Below are 24,331 nucleotides of genomic sequence, written 5' to 3'. Positions count from 1 at the left end.
CTGGTTCTCTTCAGTAAAAACGCACATGCTTCTAGCAAACTGTTACTGTACATATTTTGCTTTCATTTTTGTATGCTTCGATATAAATGCATCAGGCGTGAAAATAAACGTTTTAAATAAATTGTAGTTTAAGTTTAAAATAATTTTAAATTAGTGGCCAGAGAGAGAACAACACTGCAGTGTTATCTTTTGCCTCTGCAGATAGGAAAAACTTCCCACAACAATACATTTAACGACCCAGAACACTTGGAATTAAAGTTTTCAGGGCACTCAAAACACACCAACTTTCACATGCATTGTTTTGAATCCTCTTCAATCTCTATCAGTTCAACCTCACTCAGAAGACTCTGGGGCTCTTTTTTTCCCAAACTTTTCCAGACAGCCCTGGAAGGCTTCAGACAGAATTTAAACCATTTCAGGATCTTTTATTTCCGATCGCTCTATGGCATTGCAAAACAAAAGTGACGCTTTCTATATTAAAGAGGAGCATTCTCCCCCACCCTCGCAATACGTAGGATTTTTAAAAGTGAAAGTTAGAAAAATAATCTTCTTCATCCTGACATATTTTCAATCCTCTTAAAACAATCTCAACAACTATATATAGTATGAAATTAGCTCTCGCCTGTTACCCTTGTTCCTACACAGAATTTTCTAATGTGTCTCACCAGTAATAAATTGTAAATGAGGCTATGACTCTAAGAGTAGACAGTGTGTTTCATGGGTATTTAAACAACAGCATTAAGTACTATAGGAATCTGTGGAATGTGGAGTGCAGATTTATGTGTCTTAACAATTTCTTTACTGGTTTGTAATAAGCCAGCAAACTAACACTTTATTTTTATATTAATTTGGCCTCAGAAGTAGAGTATACTGAAGCATGACAAGAACAACAAAAATAAACTGGCATGTACTTAATAACTGTAACAGTGAATTGCCTCCAATACTAAAATATTTATCGAAACTGGGGGGAAAAAAACTAAAAAGAATTACCCTCAACAGCCTGCTACCAGCTCTTTAACAGTGGGCAATATAATGCCTTAAGGTACCTCAAACTGTCTTTCATTTTCTAGACTTAATGGCTGATTGCAGAAATCAATGTTGCCATTAGTAACAGAGTATTTGTTATGGCATGATTTCCTCTGTTGTTAGGCTTGCAGAATGATTACAGTATTAGTGAGGTGCTTTCTTTATAAAGGGCTGAAGATATAACTTTCAATTTACTATCCATTAGTAAGTGACTTTGGAAATATAGATGAGGCCAGAAATCTTACCTGTTATTACTTGGAGATTTTATTTCAGCAGTCATAGGCTAGTAACTTTAAAAATTGTACCAGGAAGCTCAATATTTTATAGACATCTCCAACGAAATATTATCTGTTTTGCTAGTTTATACACAGCAAGTTAACATGACATACAATGCAATTAAAATGTTTCAGTCCAATTTCTATTTTTCTTGTACTTTCAAATAGATGTGAATTAAGCAGAACTCTTCATACATGTTAAAATATGCACATAAGTTAAAAGATTGTCAAAAAGTTAGCAATTTGTATTTTTGAATCTCTTTTTAATCAGTCCAGTGGCCAGGTACAAGTAGATAAGCTAAGTAATTGATATGATTGTGGGAATAAGGGCAATCAGAGAGGTTAGCCAACACACTGTTTATTAATCCTATTTCCTTGAACTACAGCTTGAAGAAGGCATCTTTCCTCACTCTTTTAAATGGAGGACATGGAAAGATCTGCAAGAGAGACACCATGAATAGAAGAGGAGGAAAAAAAACCACCTTCCAAAACCTGGAGGTTTGGAGAGAGGCCCTGGAAGTGACATTGCCATTGGTGACTGTACAGACCCTGCACGCTGCTGCCGGTGGGGTGGTGGAGGTGGCAGCTGAAAGGCTAGGAAACCTGCCCTTGGAGGGGAGAGAAGGGCGAGCCAAGAATTAACCTCGAAGGCATTGCAGGAACCCAAACACAGATGTTCTGGCATATAACACCACGTCCCTGTGGACTGCTAGGAAACGACCTAACAAGAGAATGCATAAACTACTTTGCTGCTGTGATTTCAAATAGAGCTACGAAGGTTTCAGTGCAGAGAGGGAAGGAGAAGTTATCATACCTGAAGAGGAGGGTGAGGAAGGATGTGGGCTGTCCTCCTGGGCACTCCCCGTCTGTGAGAGACCCCCACCTACTCCGCTTTCTTCAGTAATGTTAGAGGACCCTGGTGTTGTCGACCTGCTGACAGACTGAGACTCTTGATCACTTCCAGACCCACGTCGCTCATCAAGACTACCTTGAATTATTTCATCTTCTCCTTTCCTGTCTCTTTTGTGGACCCTGGAGTGAACGACCACTTGGTGGTATGTTCTAAAAACCCTTCCGCAGTCCGGGCATTCAGTTGGCTTTTCTTTTACGTTTCCATGACTTTGTAAGTTGTAATCGAGTCCCTGGTTCATACCATGTGACAAAAAATCTCTACTGCCTTCTAAAGGGTCTAGTTTGTTTGGCAAGTCTCTCTGATTGCCCATTTTAGTGCTGTGAACCAAATCAGCAGGCATTTTCTGCTTAGAGCCATCTGCTCCTACTAACACATACTCCCGCTTCTCCTTATCAAACATAACTCCAGCATTTGCCAAAGTGTCTTCATGGCTGCGCTGTATCTGCTGCTCTTTAGACAAAAAGCCATGTTCCATGGCCATTCCCCTTGCCATAAGCTGCCAGGCCTGATAGCTGTTTACTGGATCCATCTCTGCCGCTTTGGCGGCAGCTTGTAACCTTTCTATACAGCTGGATTTCAGAGGAGGCACCAGATTGAGACAGCCCAATAAAGAATGTTTATCCCCTTCAGCAATACTGTGGCCAATGCCAGAAATGGGCGAAAGGAGCTTCCCCAAGACTTCTTTCTCTTTCATGGGCATATCTCCTTTGTTATAGATTTGATTTTGTTCACTTAAACTCGCTTTGTCGGGAGGAAGAAACCCACTCTGCAAACATGACAGGTATCGCGAATATAAGTTTGCATGAGCTTCCTGGGACATGCTGCTGATGGAGACAGGTACTTCGGGATCATTAGGAGATTTGTTCTTTACAGATAACTTATTCAGGTGAACTTTCATGTGATTTTTAAGAAACCAAGGCTCTTTGAATCGCCTCCCGCAGATCTGACAGCAGTGTTCAAAGGAATCCTTGTGCTTTCTCATGTGGCCTTTTAGGAACCAGGCTTGGCTAAACACTTGGCCGCACACCTCACAACGGAACTCGTTGGTGGATTGCTCCCCATTCCCGTTGGAGCCCTGGCCCTGCGCTGACTCGGCAGTTATGTGAGCCTTCTCCACGTGGCTAATCAGCTCCTCCTCCTGTGAGGCGGCAAAGTCACACAGGGTGCACTTGTAAGGCTTGTGCAGGATCCTTATGTGCCTGTCCAGCTCTTCTCGCTTCTTAAACTTGCCTTTGCAAAACGTGCATCTGAACCCAGCTGTCTGAGCGACAACTTCTTCCTGGACGCTGACTGGCTTTGGAGAGGGAACGGGGTTTGAGATATCAGGTGTGCTGTGATTAGCTGGCACAGACAAGTTACAGTTTGCGAGAGGCATTGGCTGGGTGTGCTGCTGTGCTTTCACATCAGGTCGTGGCTGCAGGAGGCTGCTCTTCATCTGTTTGTCCCGAAGAATTGCTCTCTCCTCCAGCTCATGTAGAAGTCGGTTTTCTTCTCGGACTCTTCCACGACCTTTGCCAAGGTTTCCAAGCTTATGAGTACGCAGGTGTATCTTCAAGTTGCCTTTTTGGGCTGCTCTGTGATCACAGTATGGACACTTAAATGGTTTCTCTCCAGTATGAGTTCGCATGTGTAGCGACAGGATGCTGTTAAATCGAAAGCGCTTCCCACAGAGGGGACATGGGTACTTTCTGTTTTTTCTGGCATCATCCTCTATATCGCTCATCTGAGACATAATCCCTAAGTTTTGCCCATTTAAGAACTGCTGCAGATCCACACGCCCATTCAAACTGGTGTCAACCTCTCTATTGAGCTGGTTTGCCAACAGTGCCATCTGACTACTGATGGGCTGGTTTGCTATGGACATGTGGCTTTTGTCTTCTAGCGGCGCTGATGCCTTCTCCTCTGGATTCTGCCTGTTCTGGAGCTCCGGGAAGGCATGGCTGAGCTGGGAAGTGATCTGGTGCAGCTTCTGGCTCATTGAATACTGCCCATTGAGTATGGTGCTGTTGAGATGGGCGTCAGCTTCTGGCACAGCTGAAGAAACACCAAGGCACAAACTAGCTTCCTCCATCTCTGAAAATCAGAAGATATTTTAGATTCAGACTGTGAAAGAGTTACAAGCATTGAATCACTGACGTACAATTTGCATTTTATGTTTTACCTACTCATAATAATGCAAAGGAATTAGTGTAAAAACAATAAAAAGTGTATTAAATGCCCACTGTGCTACACAATTTTGATCATACATGTGCTTTCATCATTCTGCATGTTTACCAATAACCATTAATTACTATTTTAATACATGCTACAATCTCAAAATCTAATTATTATGGAAGGGGCAAAGGCTTTTACCACCTCCCTTGTCTGTCTTCTTGTGAAATTGCACCTGTTTACATTTCTAAATCTATAGAAAAAGAAATGCTATGCATCTCTCCCATTTCCATTAGAAAAGCCAGAAAGAAAAAAAAAAAAACAAAAATAGAAATCCATTTGTAACTTTCAGTTCCATTAACCATATTCAATATATTACACATTCTACAATGAGAAAGATAGTTTTATGATTTGACAAAAAAACGATGGTATGATATTTACTGGTGTACAATAAAACAAGATAATGTTTTGGGAAAAAATAAAGTAAAGGACAAGCTTTAGAACAATAAAAGGGATTTTGCTTTAGTCAACAAAAAGTGCAGTAATATCTCATTAAGCTGATTAGTATGCTGCTTAGAAACAGTACTAGGTGCTGTAACACATGATTATAATCATAAAAATCCTTCAGTGTTTGCAAGTAAGCATTAACGAGGTATATTAAATTTTAAGGAGACTGCGACTAGCAGCTTTGTAAACCTCTGAGATTAAGATTTAACCCTTCTGTTACAAAACATTGTTATTTTGTCATTTTGAAACTGAGCCCATCAGAAGGCACATAAATTGTCTTCTGCCAAGTCTTTCAATTCATCGTGGAGAACCTTCAGATTTCAGTTCTTAGGAAAACTTGCCAGATTATAGAAGGAATATCTCTGTCCTTCGATGGGTAAGACGTGATTTAAGGCACTTTGATTCATTTTAAAGATCTCTCTTATGGAACTAGAAAAAAACAATTAAAATCTGGGGAAGGTGTTGTGGAAAGCCTCAACAACTTTAAGAATTTTAATAACTTTCCTAATACACAATAATGACTACAAATTGTACCTACACTATGTATATTGCAGAAAATTAGAATTCAAAGCTGTTTGTTAAACACAAGTGCTCTGTTCTGGTCTGCATAATTGTCCACAATAATCTTCTATCCTTGCCACTTCTCTACTCTATACAGAAATAATGTATCTATAAAATTCCATTTAAAATATAAAGTTTTACGTTAATAACTCTCAAACTATATGATGCTATAAGGTTATATTTGAACATAATTAAGATCTGTGTTGTTCAGTGGAGTGATGTGACACTTTATTCGCTAATAAAATTACTGAATTCTATATGTTATTGAATAATTAATTTGGTCAACTTTCTGTTTGGCTTTAGCCAAAAGCATTTACTCGTGATGCCTTCTACGAAGGCTGCCAGCACACTCCAGGTGGACACCATTCCTCACACGGCTTCATAGTGGCCACTTGCTAGACAATTTGAGGCACATACTGAAAATGCACGTAATTGTGCTCATGGGAGTAGTCCAATAGACTTCAAAGGGTGACTCTTGAAAGCAAAGCTCCACACATGCTTAAGTATTTGCAGGATCAGGGCCTAAAAAAAAAGCATGGGTGGTCTCTAAGAGGAGACCTATTTGGTCCTCGACAGGATGATTGAGGTTGTGATACAATGCAGACCTTGTAAGAAGTAAAGGGGGAAGTGTATATTCATGTGTATTAAAGATGAACATGAAGCTACAAAATTTTGCTTAGATGTAATGCAGATCTTTTTCAAAGTTTAATAGTGCTCAGATTCAGGTTTCATTTTGGGGACGCATGACTTACATGCTGTCAATGTTGATATTTATAAAAATATTAATGAGATGAAGTATATAAAAGGAAAAGGCTTATACCTATAAGCTATAGGACTGCACTTAAGTTTAGCTTGCAGTGTCTGATTTCCGACAGTAGGGGAACATAGTCAAGCCAGGTGTTCATCCAAGGCCATGTAGCAAACAAATAAAATTCCTGGTTTCCATGAAAGTTTTCTGTGCAGACGAGCACAATCATTCAAAATGTGGGTACATTCAAACACTTTTTCTTAACATTTTTGAAAGTTTGCTTAACTTTTGAAACAAACCAAATTTCACGTTCAGAAGGATTAGTTTAACATCTGAGGGTTGTAGTGCTTAGGCCTGCCGCTGCCTGAAGTTGACTGAGATTTTGAGTATCTGCCTACCCACTTCCTAAAAATAAATTTAAAAAAAAACCAATGAACCCCTCCCCAAACCAAACAAAAACCAGAATCCACTTTCTGTCTGGATTCCAGATACCACAGGTGTTATTTCTCCTCGCCGTGCTTAAACAAGGCATGTTGGCAAACAAGAACATAAAAATTCAAGAAATGCATTGTGTGTACAGACACATACATACATTGAAGAGGGTTTAAAAAAGTCTTTGTGAATTGTCATTATTCTATAACAGCCTGAAAAATGCAGTCTAAATTTCATTTATTCAGTTGACCTCAATGAGAACTGGTGCCTTTACATGCTCAGGAAGGTTTGGGTAGTTAATTTTAGCATTTTATGCTCTATCGAAGTTTGGAAATGCTGACAGATCCCAGTGGAGTTTATTAATTCTGATGTTTAACCCTAAGCATCAGTTCAAATGTATGGTTATTTGGATTGGGGAGGGGAGAGGGAGTTGTGGTTGAGATTTTAAGTTATTCTGTGGCTCTTTTTCAAAGATAACTTTAATAAAGTAACAACAGCAGTTATAGTTGGAACACGATAATTTTTTTTTTGCTATTTTCTGTCTCCCACAAACATACAGACACATATAATGTAGAATATAGACAGGATGAGTTGAAAAAAAATCAAGAGGAAGACCAAACCTGTAATTTTTCATTTAAAAACTAATAATTTTGGATCAAGTCTGGGGAGCCTGACCCACGCACATTGATCTTTTGGCATTTAAAATTTTATACATTTTTGATGAAATATGCAGAACGGTCAGCAAAGGCTCTGCTTAGCGAGAAATAACCACCTGTAAATGCCGCATATTCTGATCAGCTGTTCAGTTTCTAGGATCTAGCTAACACATTCTCCAGACGCTACAGTTCTTCACCTAAACTGTATTTCCACCCTCACCTGCCCCAGCTTCTTGGAGTCCTGTTTCCTGCCTCTGGCTCTGAATGTCTCTTCTTTCCCTCACTCCTACCTGGTTTCATTGCAAAGTATAACCATGGCATTCGAAGTACTGCCACATGAAATTACCCCTCCTGCAGTTCCCAGTTAGTGCATTTAGGAACACAGGGACCATGCTCTCACGTCTCGGCATTCTTCAGCCTATTCACAGCAAAACCTACCGAAATCTCATCTTGTATCCACGTGCAAGACAGAAATAAAACTCCTCCTCATCCATCATTCCACTATGAATTAGATAACCCAATCTAATCTACCTAATTTTTCTAAAAAAAATAGCAATTTCATTCTCTCCCTCTTTATCCATCATCTCGGTCTAGATCTATGACCAGACAGGGTTGCACCAGGTGGGGTAAGGGGCTTTCATTCCTCAGTGAGCCCCTTGCTGCAGGCCTTGCAGGTCAAGGTCCCCAGCTTGGTGTCATGGTGGTCATTGCACAGCCTCTTCTTGTCAGCTAGGACCCTCTCTCAGGGTCCGGCCGCTCTCCACAGCACCCAAGAGGTGCAGGGGTGCTTCTGCATCACAGACATGCAGTCGTCCTGCCTCCACATGGATCTCCCTATAGACACAACCATCCTCCTCAGACTGGCCTGATGTGCAATTCTACCTTATCCATTCTGCCCCAAAACCCAAATGCTAAAAACACTAAAAAAACTCACATGAATGGACCTCATTGAAATTCACCTTCTAACAGAAACCAGTTTGTAATTTCAAGTGTTTTGACAAATATTTTTCTCAACATCTTTCTTTGTTATGTCCTGCCCTTCTTGTCTCCCAACCCAAACCACTAGGTATTCAAAAATAAAAAATCTGGAAATGCCAATTTGTAAGTGCTGATGTGGTGCTTCACGGAAAGGAAAATTTCTAGCTTTCAATTTTCAAATATATAGTCTATTACGTTATTTTCATGATTCTGATCTCTCTTCTAAGGAAAACACAGAACATTTTGCCACCACTCGCACTGGGAACAGAAGCACAATGTTCTCTGCAGTTAACATATGTTTACAAAATCAACTGCAAATTCAATTTGAGATTGTTAAGAAATTCAAAATATGTTCGTTGAAAATTATGTAGTAAATTTTTGACCTTTAATTATCTCAAATGTTTTGTAAAGACAGTGTCCCCCAAGACGTGGCACCGTAGAGAGCACGCTGGTATCAGGAGTTGTTCACGGGCTGCCCTTCCTAACCTAAACAAACGCTGAGCTCTTGCACAGGGGAGCCGCTCCAGCCAGAAAGCCCAATCCTCACCCCGCTACATATGCCCGGGCTGCAAACCGTGGCTGATGCTGCGCAGGGCAGGGCGGGAGCGGCCCCTCAGTAAGAAGCGAAGAAACCACCAGAGGCCGGCCATTTACTGCGTCGGGTGCGCAGTTTCCTGTTTCCGCGAGGAGGGTACTCGGCTTATGAAATTCACAACTGGATACATATATTATAAAAATACTCTCTCATCTCCCACATGAAGGTACAGTGAGACATTCAAGTCCCTTTGATGATACTAATAGTTATTTTGATTTCACTCACATTTTTGCCCTCAAGACTATTTCCCGTGATTATCAATAACGAAAGTTTTGACTTTAGCCATTTCAATTGAACACACTGATTTTATTTAACTATTTGAAATGGATTACTGGAATTTAAAACCAATTATGACACCAGAAATGCCTGTCATCACAACTACATTAATGTAATATGAGAAGCTCGGCTTCCTTTTGCTGGAAACAGAGGGAAAAAAAAGATGGCAACTAGAATAAAAAATAGTTATATGCCTACATACACATGTAAACGTATGCACACACACATATATCTGTATACATATACATATATGCACACACACACCTGTTATCTTTGTAAACAGATGGATCAAATTCAGCTCTCATTTACACCTGTTCATTCCTACTGGACACACACACTAAAGCATTTCCCTCTTCACTGCTGTAGAGAAAACAGTCATTTTAAAAACACTGTTGTGCTGTTATTATCGCTTAGATTAGGTTAGTTAAAAGATTTACAGTTCAGTAAGCAAAGTAATGCTTTACAAGCTCACGTGTTTAAACGACAAGCTCGCTCTGGCCCTGATCCTCTGAGCAGTTAGAGTCAGACTCCTGTTACTTATGCTTTCAGAATATAGACCTGGTATTTATCTTTCCAGCTACAATAATTCACATATATCTACATTATCTTGCAGTCCATTGACAAATTCTAAATACTCCAGTACAGACTGCTTCAGTTCTTAGCAACTCATAAACAGGTATCGCTGAGAAACTATAGAATATATATTGAATTTTTATTAAATATTGTTCTTATTGTTGTAGCTGAAACAGTTTAACTAAGGCTGTTATAAGCATAATACACTCCTGTTAAGAAATACAGAACACCAGACTACTGAACCCTTTCAGGGTCATTAAACAGCTGTAAACATTATTACAAAAATAAACCAGAGATTTCATGCTTACATTTTAGCCCAGAGCTTGGTGTGCTGAGCAAGTACATTTTTTTCATCTCTTACAATCAACGCTGGTGACATTTGGGCATCCAAACAAATTACATCACAAATATTACTGAGGTGGGTAGGATACTGAGCGGTTTATTTGCCAGATGAGTAATATATAAACAGTAGGGCAGGATAGATGACCTACTCTTCTTTGACTGATTTGTAGGCAATGCTAAGAGACATAGATGTAAAGAGTTAAATTTTAACAAAAACATGTGCGCACAGAAGGGGAGGGGAGAGATCAGCTGTATTTAATGCCACCAGGACAGCATTATCCAACCTGATAAAATGAAATAAACATTAGGCCAGATTCTATTGTCATCTTACTTATGTAAAATAGAGTAACTGCATCGAGTTCATTGGAGTTTTCCTTTTTTTTTTTTTTTTTTTGTTTTCTCCTGTTGGTTAAGAAGGTGTCCTGCTCCTTGTGGTATAATAGAATTATATTAGGGAAATATAGGGCTTCTGGAGTGTAACAGAATGTCTTTAAAAAAAAAAGTTGGCCTACAGGTAGTGCGTCCTATCTATTTGTGTTTATTTAAATATTATTAAGGCCAACTTGGTAATTTGTTATTACTATTAGTCACTTTACCACATTTCAGTTTTGTAGCCATTGCAAAGCATATGCAGCTTCTAAGAATTAAAAACTGGGGCGAAGCACCACTCGAACACAGTATGAACAAAGTACTGGGTGATCCTGTGCTGACCAGCTCCCGCAGCCCCAGCCAGGCACCCAAGGTCGGGGCTGGAGCCTCACGCGAACACCCATCTTCCAGCATCCAGCCGCTGCGAGACCACGCAGCGGGGAGCAGGGAAGGCATTTGACAAAACTATAGCTGCTTTGTAGTGCTGATATTTAAACAAGCTGCTTATTGATTCCAAAACAAAGTACTCCTTTAGTAACAACAGAGCCAACTCATTCCACAACAGTTTTTATGTCTTAAAGAAGGGTTAGCAGAGGGATTTTGAAGTTTCAAAAGTCATTAGCAGACAGAAAATTGTTTGCTGAGGCTGTACTGCTTTCGCTCTGGACTGAGAAGACAGTTGCTTTCTAAAATACCTGTTACATCTGTAGGGTACTTTATAGCTAGCAGAGCGTTTTGGACTGATAACTGATCAGTAGAAGATAAATCACCAGAACAGTCTTTGGTTGGTAGCACCCATGGAGTGGAGGACTGTGAACTGTTTGCGATCACAATCTAGGAAGACGAGCAGAGAGGAGAGGAGAGGTCATTTATAAATCTCACTCACAGATTAGAATAGAAAGATTAGAAGAATGCAGACAAGCTGTTTGATTTATTGCTACTTTGCATGTGACTTAGCAAAATCTGTTTTCCTTCTTATTTATTCTATTTCACTTGCATATACTTAAGAAGTCAGATCCAAAGAAGAGAAAGATAAATAATTGGTACTGAAAGTTCAGTAGATTAAAAAAAATCCTGCTTTTTTTCCAGGCACTGGTTGCATCTGGGATCATTATTTTTTAGCTTATGAGCATTGATATTCATTTTACTTTTTTCTTCCCCTAGTGTTCTCCTGATGACAAAAGTAAAGGTAAGAGTGATACCAAAATTCAAATGGGAGCCTGATTTGTGGAATGCTTCATTAAACTAAAGCTTCTGTTACTTTAGAAACAGCATTTTTAAAAGTAAATTTGTTATTTTCATGTAATTTGGAATGTATACAACTGATTAAACTCTCTTCAATTTGATCAATCTCCTGTAGCTCCTATCTGATCATTCACTTTAATTAATCTAACTGGCATCCACGTCAGATTGAAGAAACCTTAAAATTAAGCTTTTAACGATCCACTTTAGTATCACGCAGTACAAATAAAATAATAAAATGCCTGGAAGACTTTGCAAAGCATATTTATGATTTCATTTTTTGTCATTTTTACAGCATGAAATGGGCTCTGAATCTTCTATTCTCATCTGAGGACACTGTACCGCACTGGAAGTCTGTAATACTCTAACTCATTGTATAATATTAAAATACACATAATGTTGACCTTACTAATCCTGCATTCCTCACCTAGGCAAGTTCCAAATAAAAGGCAGTGCATTTCAGCTGAGTGAGGACAGGAGGATCAGGCCCTCTATACCAATTACAAAGAGATCAAGCAAGAAGAGTTAAGACCACAGAACTCAAATCATAGTTTGAAACAACTTAAATCCAAAACTGTAATGCTGGGTTGATGATTTTATTTTCATTTCACAAAGGCTTAGACTTAGATTTTGTGCACAACTAATATCAAGTGCACATATGTCCCAAAGATCAAAGTATGATTGATTGTGAAATATTCATATGCGATAGCCCAGCGAGATTTTGTTCACAAGGGCACCTGTCAGAAGCATAAGCTTGGATACAAATCATCAAATAAGTATGTAAAATCATTACTAAAATCCAGGCATGCAATCAGATAGTTGTCTGAAACTCTTGGACTGTAGCCAGCACAGTGGCTCAACAGACGAATGCTTTGGTCTTTGCAGATCCTCAGGGCCCTAGTTCAGCTCCTCCTGCTACTGGTCGGGTCAACTGTCTGTACCTAGTGTTGACTTTCCTGGCACTTAATGCTAGGAGTAAAGAAAAAAAACCCGAGTCCATAAGTTCCCTCTGACCTGAGCCACAGAAACATCTGCTGGTTGAGTCACGAACTGCTTGTTGGCCAAGTTTAACAGTAACCGATCCTGTTGCGGATCAGCTCTCTCAGCAGTAGGTGTCACTGCAATAAATAGATGGATTTCAAGGGACAAAGACACACATTCCCAATGAAAATAAAATGCATAAACAGAACATCCCTGAATAAAGAGAGTTTATGGTCCAATTAGACTTTTTCTTTAACTTTATGCAAAATGCTGGAAATCTGGTTTGGGGAGAAATGAAATTGCACAAGTGGGATTGCCAACAACAACAAAGTAATTCTGTCCTTTAGTCCTATGTCACAGAGATTCTTTAATTCACATTTATCACTTCCCTGCAATCCCAGGTCTATTAGGTAAAGACTGTTACAGTTAAACCTTTTTAGAAAAAACCTCTCTAACAAATTAAGTAATTTTCTCTAGTGGAACAAAAGACCTAGTTGTATGGAAAGACATGGCATACCCAACTGTAGTTTTAGGACTTAATAAACACTAAGGTTAGCTTTTTTTCTGTCAAATTAGAGAGTCCATATCCAACCCTATCTGCATGCAGAACAAGGAAAAAGAGAATACTTATAACAGCTTGGGGGGGGGGGAGATGTCTCAAGTATAAATTTAATTAATAGAGTGCGTATTTTGAAAAAGCAGTAAGCAATTTATATTTGAAACAGAAATATGTGGTATGCCAAGTAATATCACAGAGATGTCAGCCAAGTCTATACCATATTTGGTTTCATTATTACAAAATGGTTTGTAGGATAATTAAGGATGCTCCAAATTGCATACTATTGAGTTAGACAGTAGACAAAACAATGCATCACTAAACATACGGGCTACCTGTGATGACATCTAAGTAAATGTTTTAATGTTGGTCAAAAGGAAAAAGAAAGATTAATACATTAAACCTTGCATAACCTGTTGCACATGAAAGAGAGCATATGACACAGTATATACTCTCAAAGTACAAAAGTAATACAACTGCATTTATTTTACTTCTAATGACATTGAACTGGGAACAAAGGAGAGGAAAGAATATAGAGATAATGAAAAGATAAATTACTCCATTCTTCAAGGTCAGTATATTTAAGAGAAACCAACATTAAAAAAGTCCCCACACACGTGAAGAGCATGAAAAGCCACACTGCATATCTGGGAAGGGTTAAGCTCCTCCTTTTCCCCCCAGCACACTGCTGAAATGTCCCCAGCAGTAATTCCCACCAGCTCATACCCTGATATTCTGTAAAGTTCCCCAGCATCGTGGGTCATCAAAGCATACTGTGATCAACACAATGAGAGAGGAGGGGAAGACATTTTCTGCATGTTTCTTTGCTGGGCATAGCAATAGCCAACACCTTAATACAATGTAAATGCAAACAGTTAGAAACTCAGAAGTAACTTGCCCAATTTCAGTGCACCCAAACAGCTTCCAAGGTTGGAAAGGGACCGAATTTTTTAGAATTTCAGCACTGTAGAAATGGGTATCCCTAACTGATCATTTCCACATCTCATTTAGGAAAAAGCTCACCACGTATCTTGACTTAAATAGATGGCTCATCCTCTGTAAAGAAGCCAGGGACAGAGTCCAGAACTCTTGACTCCCATTGCTTAGTCCAGTATGCCAGATAGCTTTCTTTTATCAAACATAATTGACTGCTGAAAAGACTGGGTTTTTTAACTCATGACAGACCTGTCAGCATGCAATTTTTTGGTTAAAATATTACAGAGGGTTATTTTGGCTTTTAATAATTGACATTCTTGGCTGTTAATCCCCTCTACCTCCAATTTCTGTCTTCTCTCCTTTCTTCCCTCAACCCAACTGATTTATTTTTCCTGTCCCTGTAACACATGGACTTGGTGGCAAAAAGAAAAGACATAATTTAGAGGGACATAGTGATTCTTAGATACAAGTGGCCTCAATGAGTTATTTTTAATACTAATTTCCAGGAAAAGGATAACATTGAGAAAGTCTCAGTTTCAGTGGAATTAGACGCAGTAAAAGATGCAGCTGAAAGAGGCAGGGACGTTGGGAGGCAGGTGGATGTGGGAAAAATAGAGCAAACGTTGCTCAGGATGCTCCTTGTGTTTGTGGTCTCCAAAAAAGTAGAAACAGCAAACTCCTTGCAGAATTAAGCGGAAAAAGATAGATGAGGAAACACAACACAAACTTGGACTAAGGATAGAAAAAATATACTTAATTATCACTCAAGAAAAATTAAACACTAAAAAACACAAATCTCCTTTATCCTTTGGTGTTCTTGTCTGTGCACACTTTTACTGATATGATATATTACTGCTGTTGTCATTTAACTTTATTAATTGATCACTGTCATGAACACAAGAGCAGAGCCGGTAACTCTAGAAGTCACCTCGTACCTCCTATGATGCTTTCACACCAAGATAAGTGGTTTAGACTTAAAAAGGTGTGGTTAGCAGTCACTGTGCACAGCTAAGACACCAACAGCTTGATTTTGCAACTGCTGTAATCGTATCTACCCCAGGGTCAGCAAATATTCACAAAACACGCTCTTTTTCAGACTGCCATTTTAGAGAAGCAAAAAAATGCATCTATCTGCAGTACTGCTAATCACACGGTTCTTTTGGATGGCTTCTTGAGCAGGAAGACAGCCCCAAACAGGAATGTCTACACTAAAAGTAACTGACTCGGGAGTATTTCCCTGTACTTCCCCAGCTGCTTTTTAAATTATCCCTACCTGTCAGAGTGAGAACATTCTGCCTCACAATAACCCTGCCTTTTCCTCTGAACAATGGTGCAAAACAGTCGTAACAGTTCTGTGATTAAGCCAAGGAAATAACGATGTCGTCACACAAGCGACCATAAGAAAGGGTCACATCTTCCCAGTACTCTTGAATGCAGTGAGGTACATCCCGTGAGGTGAACAGAGAATCTCCTCCTGCCATTGCGCTGCAAGATCAAGTACAGGAAAGGGAATGGCTGCGTAGTGCGTATATCGAAGGAAGCATAGATGCAAGCACTGATTATGGGAAAACAGTGCGTACGTTTAAATACAATGGCAGCATGACTTTCAGGATCCCAACAAGCTGAGCACCGATTGCTGCTTGGGCACCCCTGTTTTATCTGGGCACCATAGTTTTGATCATTAATAAAAAGGGCACTGAAAACTTGGCAGACACAGAGCAAAGAGATGAATACAGGGGAAGAGGAATGCTATAAAAATACAATAACATATTTCAAAGCTATCTACAGGATAAAAATCCTTTAAATAATTTTGATGTTAATTGCAACATTCCAGGCCCTTGGCTGAAAAGACAACCTATCATGGTTGATAGGTGAGTGGCAACAAAGCTGACAAAGAAAGTCTGATAAATGTAATCACAGGATGACAGACCCTGGCAAGTTCAATTACGGTTGCAAAGGCAGTTGGGAGATGGACTCTGCTAACTGTAATATATCCCTAACAGCCAGCGCTGGCCACGTACAGCTCTGACCAAACTCCTTCGAGTGACTGACAGGATCCCTGGAGGCTTCAGTCCCGTGGCAGGCTGAGAGCAGCTGAGAGTTGTTATCAGAAGGCCCAGGGACTAACAGGGAGTGCTTTACTGCAAGAGTTTTGGATACAGCATGCGGATAGACATAACCAACTCTCAGTGAAACTATTTCAAGCCTCTTGAATAGTCTCTGCAAATGAGCAGTCTGTATTCACTTTCCCAGCTCATGTAAAACTTCACTCAATGTTAATTTATATTGCTGCAAACTGTGTGAATCTAGGTAATTTCAGCAAAATACAAAGCCAGACAAAAAGAGGGGGAAAGACTTGGTGGTTCAGTTTCAAGGACCCCGCCACGGGAGGCGGTGAGTGGGCTCCCACTACTTGCAATAGGACATCAAAGTGCTCCTCATTGTACAGGGCTGAACACCAAAAGCCCCAAAGCTGAGAGCATTCAGGAGTTCCCATACAAAACCTCTGTATTGCTTCAGTTGCCCAAGCAGAAAGTCATTTTTCTATTGTACTGATGTCCAGCGCCTTGCACCTACACTTATAAATACAGAGATTGTTAGATCGATCTCTCTGATTAAAAGGATTTTCATCTCCTTCACTTTCTACTTCTGAATAGACCAGCTATTCTTATTTGGTATGAGAAAGCAAGAAGGGGATGTATATAGCAAATTGTGGCTTTTCATACTTCAGTGCAAAATTATCTAAGAATTTAAGTCATATTTAATCAAAGTATCAGGCTTCCTTGTAGTTTTCTTTTCTTTTCTTTTTTTTTTTAAGTCACAAAAAAGAAGTCCTTTCTCAATTTTTGGTTGTTGACTTTTATTTTCCTACTGACTTTTTTACCAAAAAAAAATCACTATGTTTCTAAAGGACTTCTTTGTTCTCTTTCTAGATTTTCCAAAAATATTGTAAAATGACAATGGTATAAAAATTATACTGTAAAAAAAATGTAAGTACTGTGAATGAGCAGAGTTATTCATTTATATCCCTAGCTTATGAAATGCCTGTATCATGTATCCTTTATCCAACAGCAGACTCTTTTAGCTTCAATCACAAGAGCTAACAATATGTTATTGATATGATTTCAGGAAACTGTCAGCAGGCAGCTTAACTTTCAGCTCCTCAGCTATGGTGAGCGTATGCACAAAACGTACCTGTACCTCTCCTGCATGAAAGCTGGCAGCGATGCACACATTCCTGTCAGCTGTCACGGCAGAATAAAGAGAAATGTAAACAGGTCTTCCTCACTAAACGCAGCCTCATACTCCTTACACAGCGAAAACCCACTACTGGTTTCGCTGGGAATTTTAACCAGCATCAGAAACACATGGCGAGAGCACTGAGGTGCAGCTGATCACTCCAGCAAGAAGCTGGAGCAAGGAGCGGCTGGGCAGGTAACCAAGGCACTGCTGTGGGCCCTCATCCTTCCTGCCCCATGCCCACCTCCTCCCCAGCACTAAGCTCTTCTCCAGCAGTTGGCCTTTCACACGGCTGCAAACCAGTGCCAGGCTTCCACCCATTCCCTCCAATTATATTCAACACAAGAACAACAGGAAGACTACTGAACTGGGAGGCTCACTGGGCCACCGCCCTGCCGAGAAACAGAGTGGGTTAAGTGATGCCTAAGGTTTGGTACACCTCGAGCCAGGTCTCCAGGAGCAGTTAGGAGCCTGACTCCTATCTACCGGGGTGAAAATCAGGACTTCCAATGCATTTGTGCATCTGGCCCTTTGTGCTCACTTAGGAGAATGGGTGCAATCGAAATGAGGGAGAGAGGAGGCCCTTTTGTAAAGGTACAGAACTTCTTCATTTTCAACCACTTCTGCTTGAAGGTAAAATAAAGTCAGCACATAAATAAGTCCAGTATTTTCAAGTTTCGTATTTATCTGCTATTACATTTTCAAGAGCTGAAGAATAATCATAAGCGTCAGAAGCCAGAACAGGTAAACTAAAAGCACATCTCTCCCCACTCTAGGAAACCAGTGGTATCTAAAACTAGTTTTCATATTGGTTTACAAGCTTTAAAAATAAAAGAGTATGTTGTACTATTAGATGTTGGTCATTTTTTTTTGTCTGACAAAGAGAAATAACAGGCTGCTGCAGGACTTAGCACAGTTTTGGTGGGGGTTTTTTCCTCCAAATGATCAGAGAAAGTACCGTACTTTAAGGATGGGCCTTACTTGCTCTAAAAAGGGTAAAACAAAATATTTTTCTAGCTATTCTAAGCCTGCCATATAAGTATTATGCTGTTACAGATTTCAAAAGGTTAGCTTCAATGAACCTGACATGAGTATAACCCAAAATAACCCATTCAAGAGAAAAGTAAGAAATAATTGCTGTTTTCTCTTTTTTTTTCCTCAGCTATATTGCTATAATGATTTTGCATAACAGATTGAACAAAGTGCTGTTGTGACAGGTGGTAGAATTCAGCTAGTAAGCACAGAGACAGGGTTCAATTTAGTTTGTGAATCCTTTAATTGTTGTGCAGCTAATTAAAGAAGGTTCTTTACACTCGCAAGTGTTTACCGTTGCTAGTATGCATACATGAAAAATTAAATTGTGCCTTCAAGGGCTGAGAACTATAGAAAAATCATAGCTGATTCTGCAACATGCTTACCAGCTCAAAATAGCTGCTTTTCACAATTGGAATTTGTAAAACTTTTTGCTAAGCAAATATAGAGCTAATTAGAAGTGTTCGTTGGACCAATTAACATTTAAATAAATAAGCCATATTGCACATTTCACAGTCTTTATTTAATGATGCTTCTTAACTCTTTGGAAAGATTCCTTTAAGTACAAATAAGTTGTCATAAAAATGAAAGACAAAAATAACACCATAACAGTATATTCTATGCTTTTTTCTTTTTGCCTTGAAGTCTTTTCTAAAACTCTATACCTGTTACTGGGGAAAGGGGAGATACACAAATCTGGTTCCTTCTTTCATCTTGTCAAGTTACCTTTCCACCCTTTTGAATGCAAACAGAAAAACATATTTGATTACTATTTAAAGTGTTATGATAGCTGTGTTTGTTTTGCCCCATGGAACAGAATCTGTTTTAGAAAAAAATCTTACTTTTATCTCATAAAATGGCCATTCCAGCCAAAAAGAAGGGTGTTCTCAGAAGAGATTGCTCTTAGAGTAACAAAAGGAGCAGTTTGAAAGTTGCATATACAAACAGTGGAGTGAAAGAGGAAAGAAGAAAAAAAAAAAAATCTGTTTTTCAGGTCTACTGTTAGCATTCCCACACCAAAACCACTGTTGTTATTATACCTAACCCCAGGGCCGCAATTGCCTGTCTCTTCGGGGTCAAGTGATATTTTCCTTTCAAAACAACTGTCTTTTAATTTAACAGTCCCTTTCAATCAATAAGACCCTTCAGTCTGCGTTGAACATACATTTTCTCTCTTTCTTTCAACCTCCAAACCTCTACCTAACATGAAGGTTACATTAAAAACAGGGGGAAGGCTTCTTGATACTTTTTTCCAAGACGCATTACACTACCTTGTAATCACACTAAGAGCTAACATGGAAGGACTCATTGTTGACCTTGGCTTTCAGCACAGAAAACCAAATTAACAAGGACCAATTAACATTTAAATAAATAAGGAAGATTAACAAAGAATACTCTGCATACCAAGAGGGTAAAATAAACTAAAGGAAAGAGTACAGTAGCTCCCTCAATCAGCAGGAATGAAATTCTCCGGGAAGGACGCAAGCCATCGGTGCATGGAAGCACAGACTGCTCTTTCCTGTACTGGCAAGGCCTGCTGAGCACCAAAGGGGATGCAGCCGCGTGTGAAAGCAGGCAGTGCTCTTGCTCTGGCAAACCCTTGGGAGAACGTGCAGACACCCCACAGTCCTGCATGATGTATTTACAGAAGGAAAGGCGCTACCCGTATTTCCACATGAGGCTGTTGGTGCTTGTGATTGCCTACGTCTGATTGCTGCGCACCAAGCAGCTCACGGCTGATAAGCGGCAGGCCAAGACTAGACACCTCTTGCGCAGATTGTCGGCACGTGCTACTTCGGATTAAATTTTTAGTGGGAAAGGTGTGTTGGGTTTTTTTTTAGATCCAGTAAATTCTGGTTAAAGTCAAAGAGAAGAAAAAGTAGGCAAAGAAGATCCAACAGCCCACGAGGAAGGTATTTGGGAAGTCCCTGGAGACTGGGAAATTTGTGTTTTAAAATGTCCATTCCATTATATTCAGCCTGGAGACTCCAACCTAAATTTTTGTGCTAACTAGGTAGTTGCTCTGACTACCAAGCTACAAACTATACTGGTATGAAGTTCTCAAGACTTTCATGGTTCAGGGAAACCGTGTCTGTCCTTGACCTTCTTTTCAGGGAAAGGGGAGGGCGGCACAGAGGTACCTGAAACTGTAACCTGGAGGTAGCTGTAGGGACTCCCTGTGCCATACGATCAGATGATGCTACACCAGCTAGGATGAAGGTAAAGGGTTCAACCACCTTCCACCTTGCCTGCCTCCCGCTCTTCCCTCAGGTAAATCTCCAAGAGAACTTTCAATTGGCAAAGTTTCTCCACCATTCTTGGATATCATTATCCCAACACAACAATTAAATCCCCCACTTACTACTCATCTACAAAGCCTATCTTTTAAAAGGAAACTCCTCCTACACAAAGGTTATGAATAATTCTCAGAAGGTTACAACATGATCTATCATTTTAAGTATTTGGATCTGGAGTACTGGTTCAGGCCTCTAACTGACAGCCACCTTTATGAATAGTTAAGAGTTCACAGAGATGATTATCATGTACTATTTAAATATGTATAAAGGACAAAGATAATAACAATACTTTGCACTTTAATAGAAGCTTCTGTCTGAAATTCTCAAAGGAGAGCCGAAGTCCTCACGAATGCACATTCACAGCTCCTCTGACCTGCACAGTTGGTCACCGCTATTATTCTCAGGAACCTGGTAGGCTGTTATTGTTAGATTTCTCAAAAATGATAATGTGTGGCTTAATATATAGAGGAACTGAAGCTTTACCAAATGGGTAACCCAAAGTGAATCACCATTGTAGGAATGTCGACCAGCACCTTGCACCGAGGCAGAAAGCAGCGTGGGACACTGCAAGGTGCTCTGCAGATCCTCGACCCCCGTTCTCCTGGTTGAGGAGGAGAATCCTCCTCATTCCCAGGCTGAGACACAACTGACTGATCAGCACATTGTCCAGCTGGGAGAAAAGCCTTGCCTGCTACTGTTCAGGAACAAGCCCTTCTGTAGCCTCAAAAATAATTTTAGATTTGTTTTTTTCCCAGAACTAAAAAAAAAAAAAAAAAACACATGAAAGTGGACTCTTACTTGAGAGCCATACTTTCTTGCATCAAGAGAATTCTGCACTTTGTTAGAATTACAGTATTAAAAAAGAAAGAAAAAAGAAAAGTTTTAAGTCATCTATTTCTAAATAGATGACCTACTTTGATGAAGTTAAACTCTCCTGTCTTCTGATCAGGAAGAAAGTGACTCTCTCTGCTATCCTATAAAATACAGAATTTTAGCCACATGAAGATTTGCTCATGCTCAATTGTATCTTTCACAGAAAATATAAACAGAGCTAATAATTTCAAACAGAAGTGTAAAAATTAGAGACCCCAAATATCAGCACCAATCCAATGCAACTATAAAGTCTGAAATGCTGCTTAAAAGTTGGTTGGGTTTGAAAACGGACCTGGACAATTTGAACTTATGCAAATGGCATTTCTATACCAGTGAAACCAAAGGTACTCCTGTTCTTAAGGCCATAATTACTGAAGGGTCAACTGATGTTAATAATTCTGCCAATATATGAGGAAAACATGTTTTACTTCCAACATTACTAATATGTGTCTTTTATTATAGAACTTCATTTCTTAAACAAGTAAATTTCTTAACCAAGAATAAAAAAATGCAAAGGAAAAAAAATAATCACGTCCCGAAGTACACAAGTTTTCATGCTTCCTTTTACAATACCTATTTTGCATCAACATCTTTAAAAAATTGTCACGAATGTCAGAGATGCACAGATGACTTTCAGATCTCTTGCAAAGCTTGTAACAAATATAACAGTTACAAAGTTTTTGAGAGAGAGAGAGAAATGGGGAAAATCTGTTTTAATCTGACTGTTTTCAAATACCTGAACTAACTAGGAATGAGCTGGTACCATGAAATCCCCCCTGAACAGACAACTTTTCTTGAGACAAAATGCAATGATGTAGGAAACTGGACCGGCTTTGCCCACTGGACAATTTGTCCTGCAAGAGTGTCTGTATTCCCCCTCTCTTTCACCTCTAAAAACCAGCTTATCATAATTTCCCTACCAGCATTGTAGTCAGCCTCAATTTTTTTTGTTTTGTTGTGTTGTGTTTTTTTTTTAATTTTAACTCAATTCTTTAAATCAGAATGATGAAGTTATTGAAATAACACCCCAAGCCTCTGGCTGCACTACCGCTAGCACAATGGAGCTCTGATCTCATTCGAGGTCCTATAGCTAATAACAAACAGCAAGAGACTGAATTCCTTCATCTCAGATATAACCATCTAAAGTCAAGTTAAATTCAACATAACATTCACAGATACAGAAGATCAGAAAATTGGTTCACAACAACTTATCGCAGAGTAACATGTTAGCACAAGTTAACTGATTCACAGTAATTTTTAGTGTACATGCTCTTGGCAAATGTGATGTAAACTTAGTACAGCTTTCAGTGACAGACATATTTCACTGGTTTCATTAGGGCTAAACTAATACATTGCTTCTCGCGTGCTGTGAGGCAGGAACTACTACAGAGACAGACACAGCAGCTGACAATTGGTAATCTAGGTGTGGGATCGGTATTTATTGCTAGGTTCTGTGGTCTTTTGCCAGGGTTCAGAAAATCAGGTATTTCAAACTGCAATTTGTTTTGCCAGATTTTCATTAAAACACCTGTGTTAAATTTTTCATGGAAAGCTACAAGACTTTTCCGTTGGGCTTATTTGCCATGGAAGTCCTACCAAATGTGCAACAGGATATGGGCTGGCAAAGAAAAAAAAAAAAAATCACAAAGCGACCAAACTCCATGATATGCAGGGATACAAAGACTTAAAACAGTGGGAGATACAAATTTTAAAAATATACATGATGGATCCAATCCAAAACCAACTTGGTGACAGTCTTTCCAATAACCTTCATGAATTTTGGTCCAAGCCCATGCTGAATCAGTGACAAATATTTATACCCGTATATGGATCTCAGGGTGGAACTTGAATACATAGATATGTGGAGCTTACTGATGCAAATGACGACGACATACACAGGAGAAGGTTTAATTTACCCTTACCTTTTATCTTTCACTACAGTCTTTAACACAAAAATCAAGGTGGGTATTTATAGTTAAACCTTTTTTCCCTGCAAAATTACTTTCAATAACTGAAAACAATCTGAAGTAAAACCAAACAACATTGTACTGTAACGTATGACTTACAAAACGTTTTAAAGAAAAAAATTCACCCACGTCTAATTTCACTATAAGCCGCACACCATTTAACTACAGCAACACACTGTTCTAGAGTTTCTCTTTCTTACTCAAAGGGTAAGAACCCCCTCTAAGGGTCTTCACCCTTCTTTTTCCTGCTCAAAAAAATTTCTCTGTAGTACTACTGAGTAGCAACGGAGCACGAAGTTGGAATACAGGGATAACGGGGAATCCCACCTTACACATTACTGACTGGCTCTGTAAGGTTTCATGAGTGAAAATAAAAATAAAAATTCAAATGGAAAAAAATATCCCCAAGAGTTTCCAGTTCTTTATGCATTATTTCTCTGATAGTGGAATGCTCTTCCACCGGTGGCCCTGCCACCATCAACTCAATAGATTTTGGGATACATCAGGGCAATAGAAAGGAGTTGATTAGAGGACACAGTGATACAAGACAGAAAAAATACAGTAACAAAACAACAATGCACCAGAATTATTCCTAATTGTAATTATTTTCCTAATTTTTTTAGAGACTAAAAATAATACTGAAAAAATCTTTGCTTTATCTTTGATTTGCTATATACAGCAAGCTAAGATTGGGTTCAGACTGATAAATCTGCTTTCTGGTGTAGGTAAGCATGCATCTCATCAAACAGGAGCAGGGAGCAGATACAATGCACTGTGCACACAGAAGGGGACACACACTCTCAAC

The 24,331-nt window shown here is 39.3% G+C and overlaps 1 protein-coding gene across 1 annotated transcript in view; it reads right to left on the bottom strand.

Annotated features, from left to right (window-relative positions):
* The window catches only part of ZNF536 (zinc finger protein 536), a 350,107-nt gene that overhangs the window by 184,750 nt on the left and 141,026 nt on the right, over nt 1-24,331 (bottom strand). The window contains exon 6 of the mRNA XM_075161307.1: nt 2,116-4,287. Within this exon, the coding sequence (XP_075017408.1) occupies nt 2,116-4,285 (2,170 nt within the window). The 5' untranslated portion in view covers nt 4,286-4,287. The remainder of the gene's footprint in view (nt 1-2,115; nt 4,288-24,331) is intronic.

The sequence above is a fragment of the Calonectris borealis genome, chromosome 12 (assembly GCF_964195595.1).
Source record: "Calonectris borealis chromosome 12, bCalBor7.hap1.2, whole genome shotgun sequence".
Classification (NCBI taxonomy): domain Eukaryota; kingdom Metazoa; phylum Chordata; class Aves; order Procellariiformes; family Procellariidae; genus Calonectris; species Calonectris borealis.
This window is presented reverse-complemented; position numbering and strand designations above follow the sequence as displayed.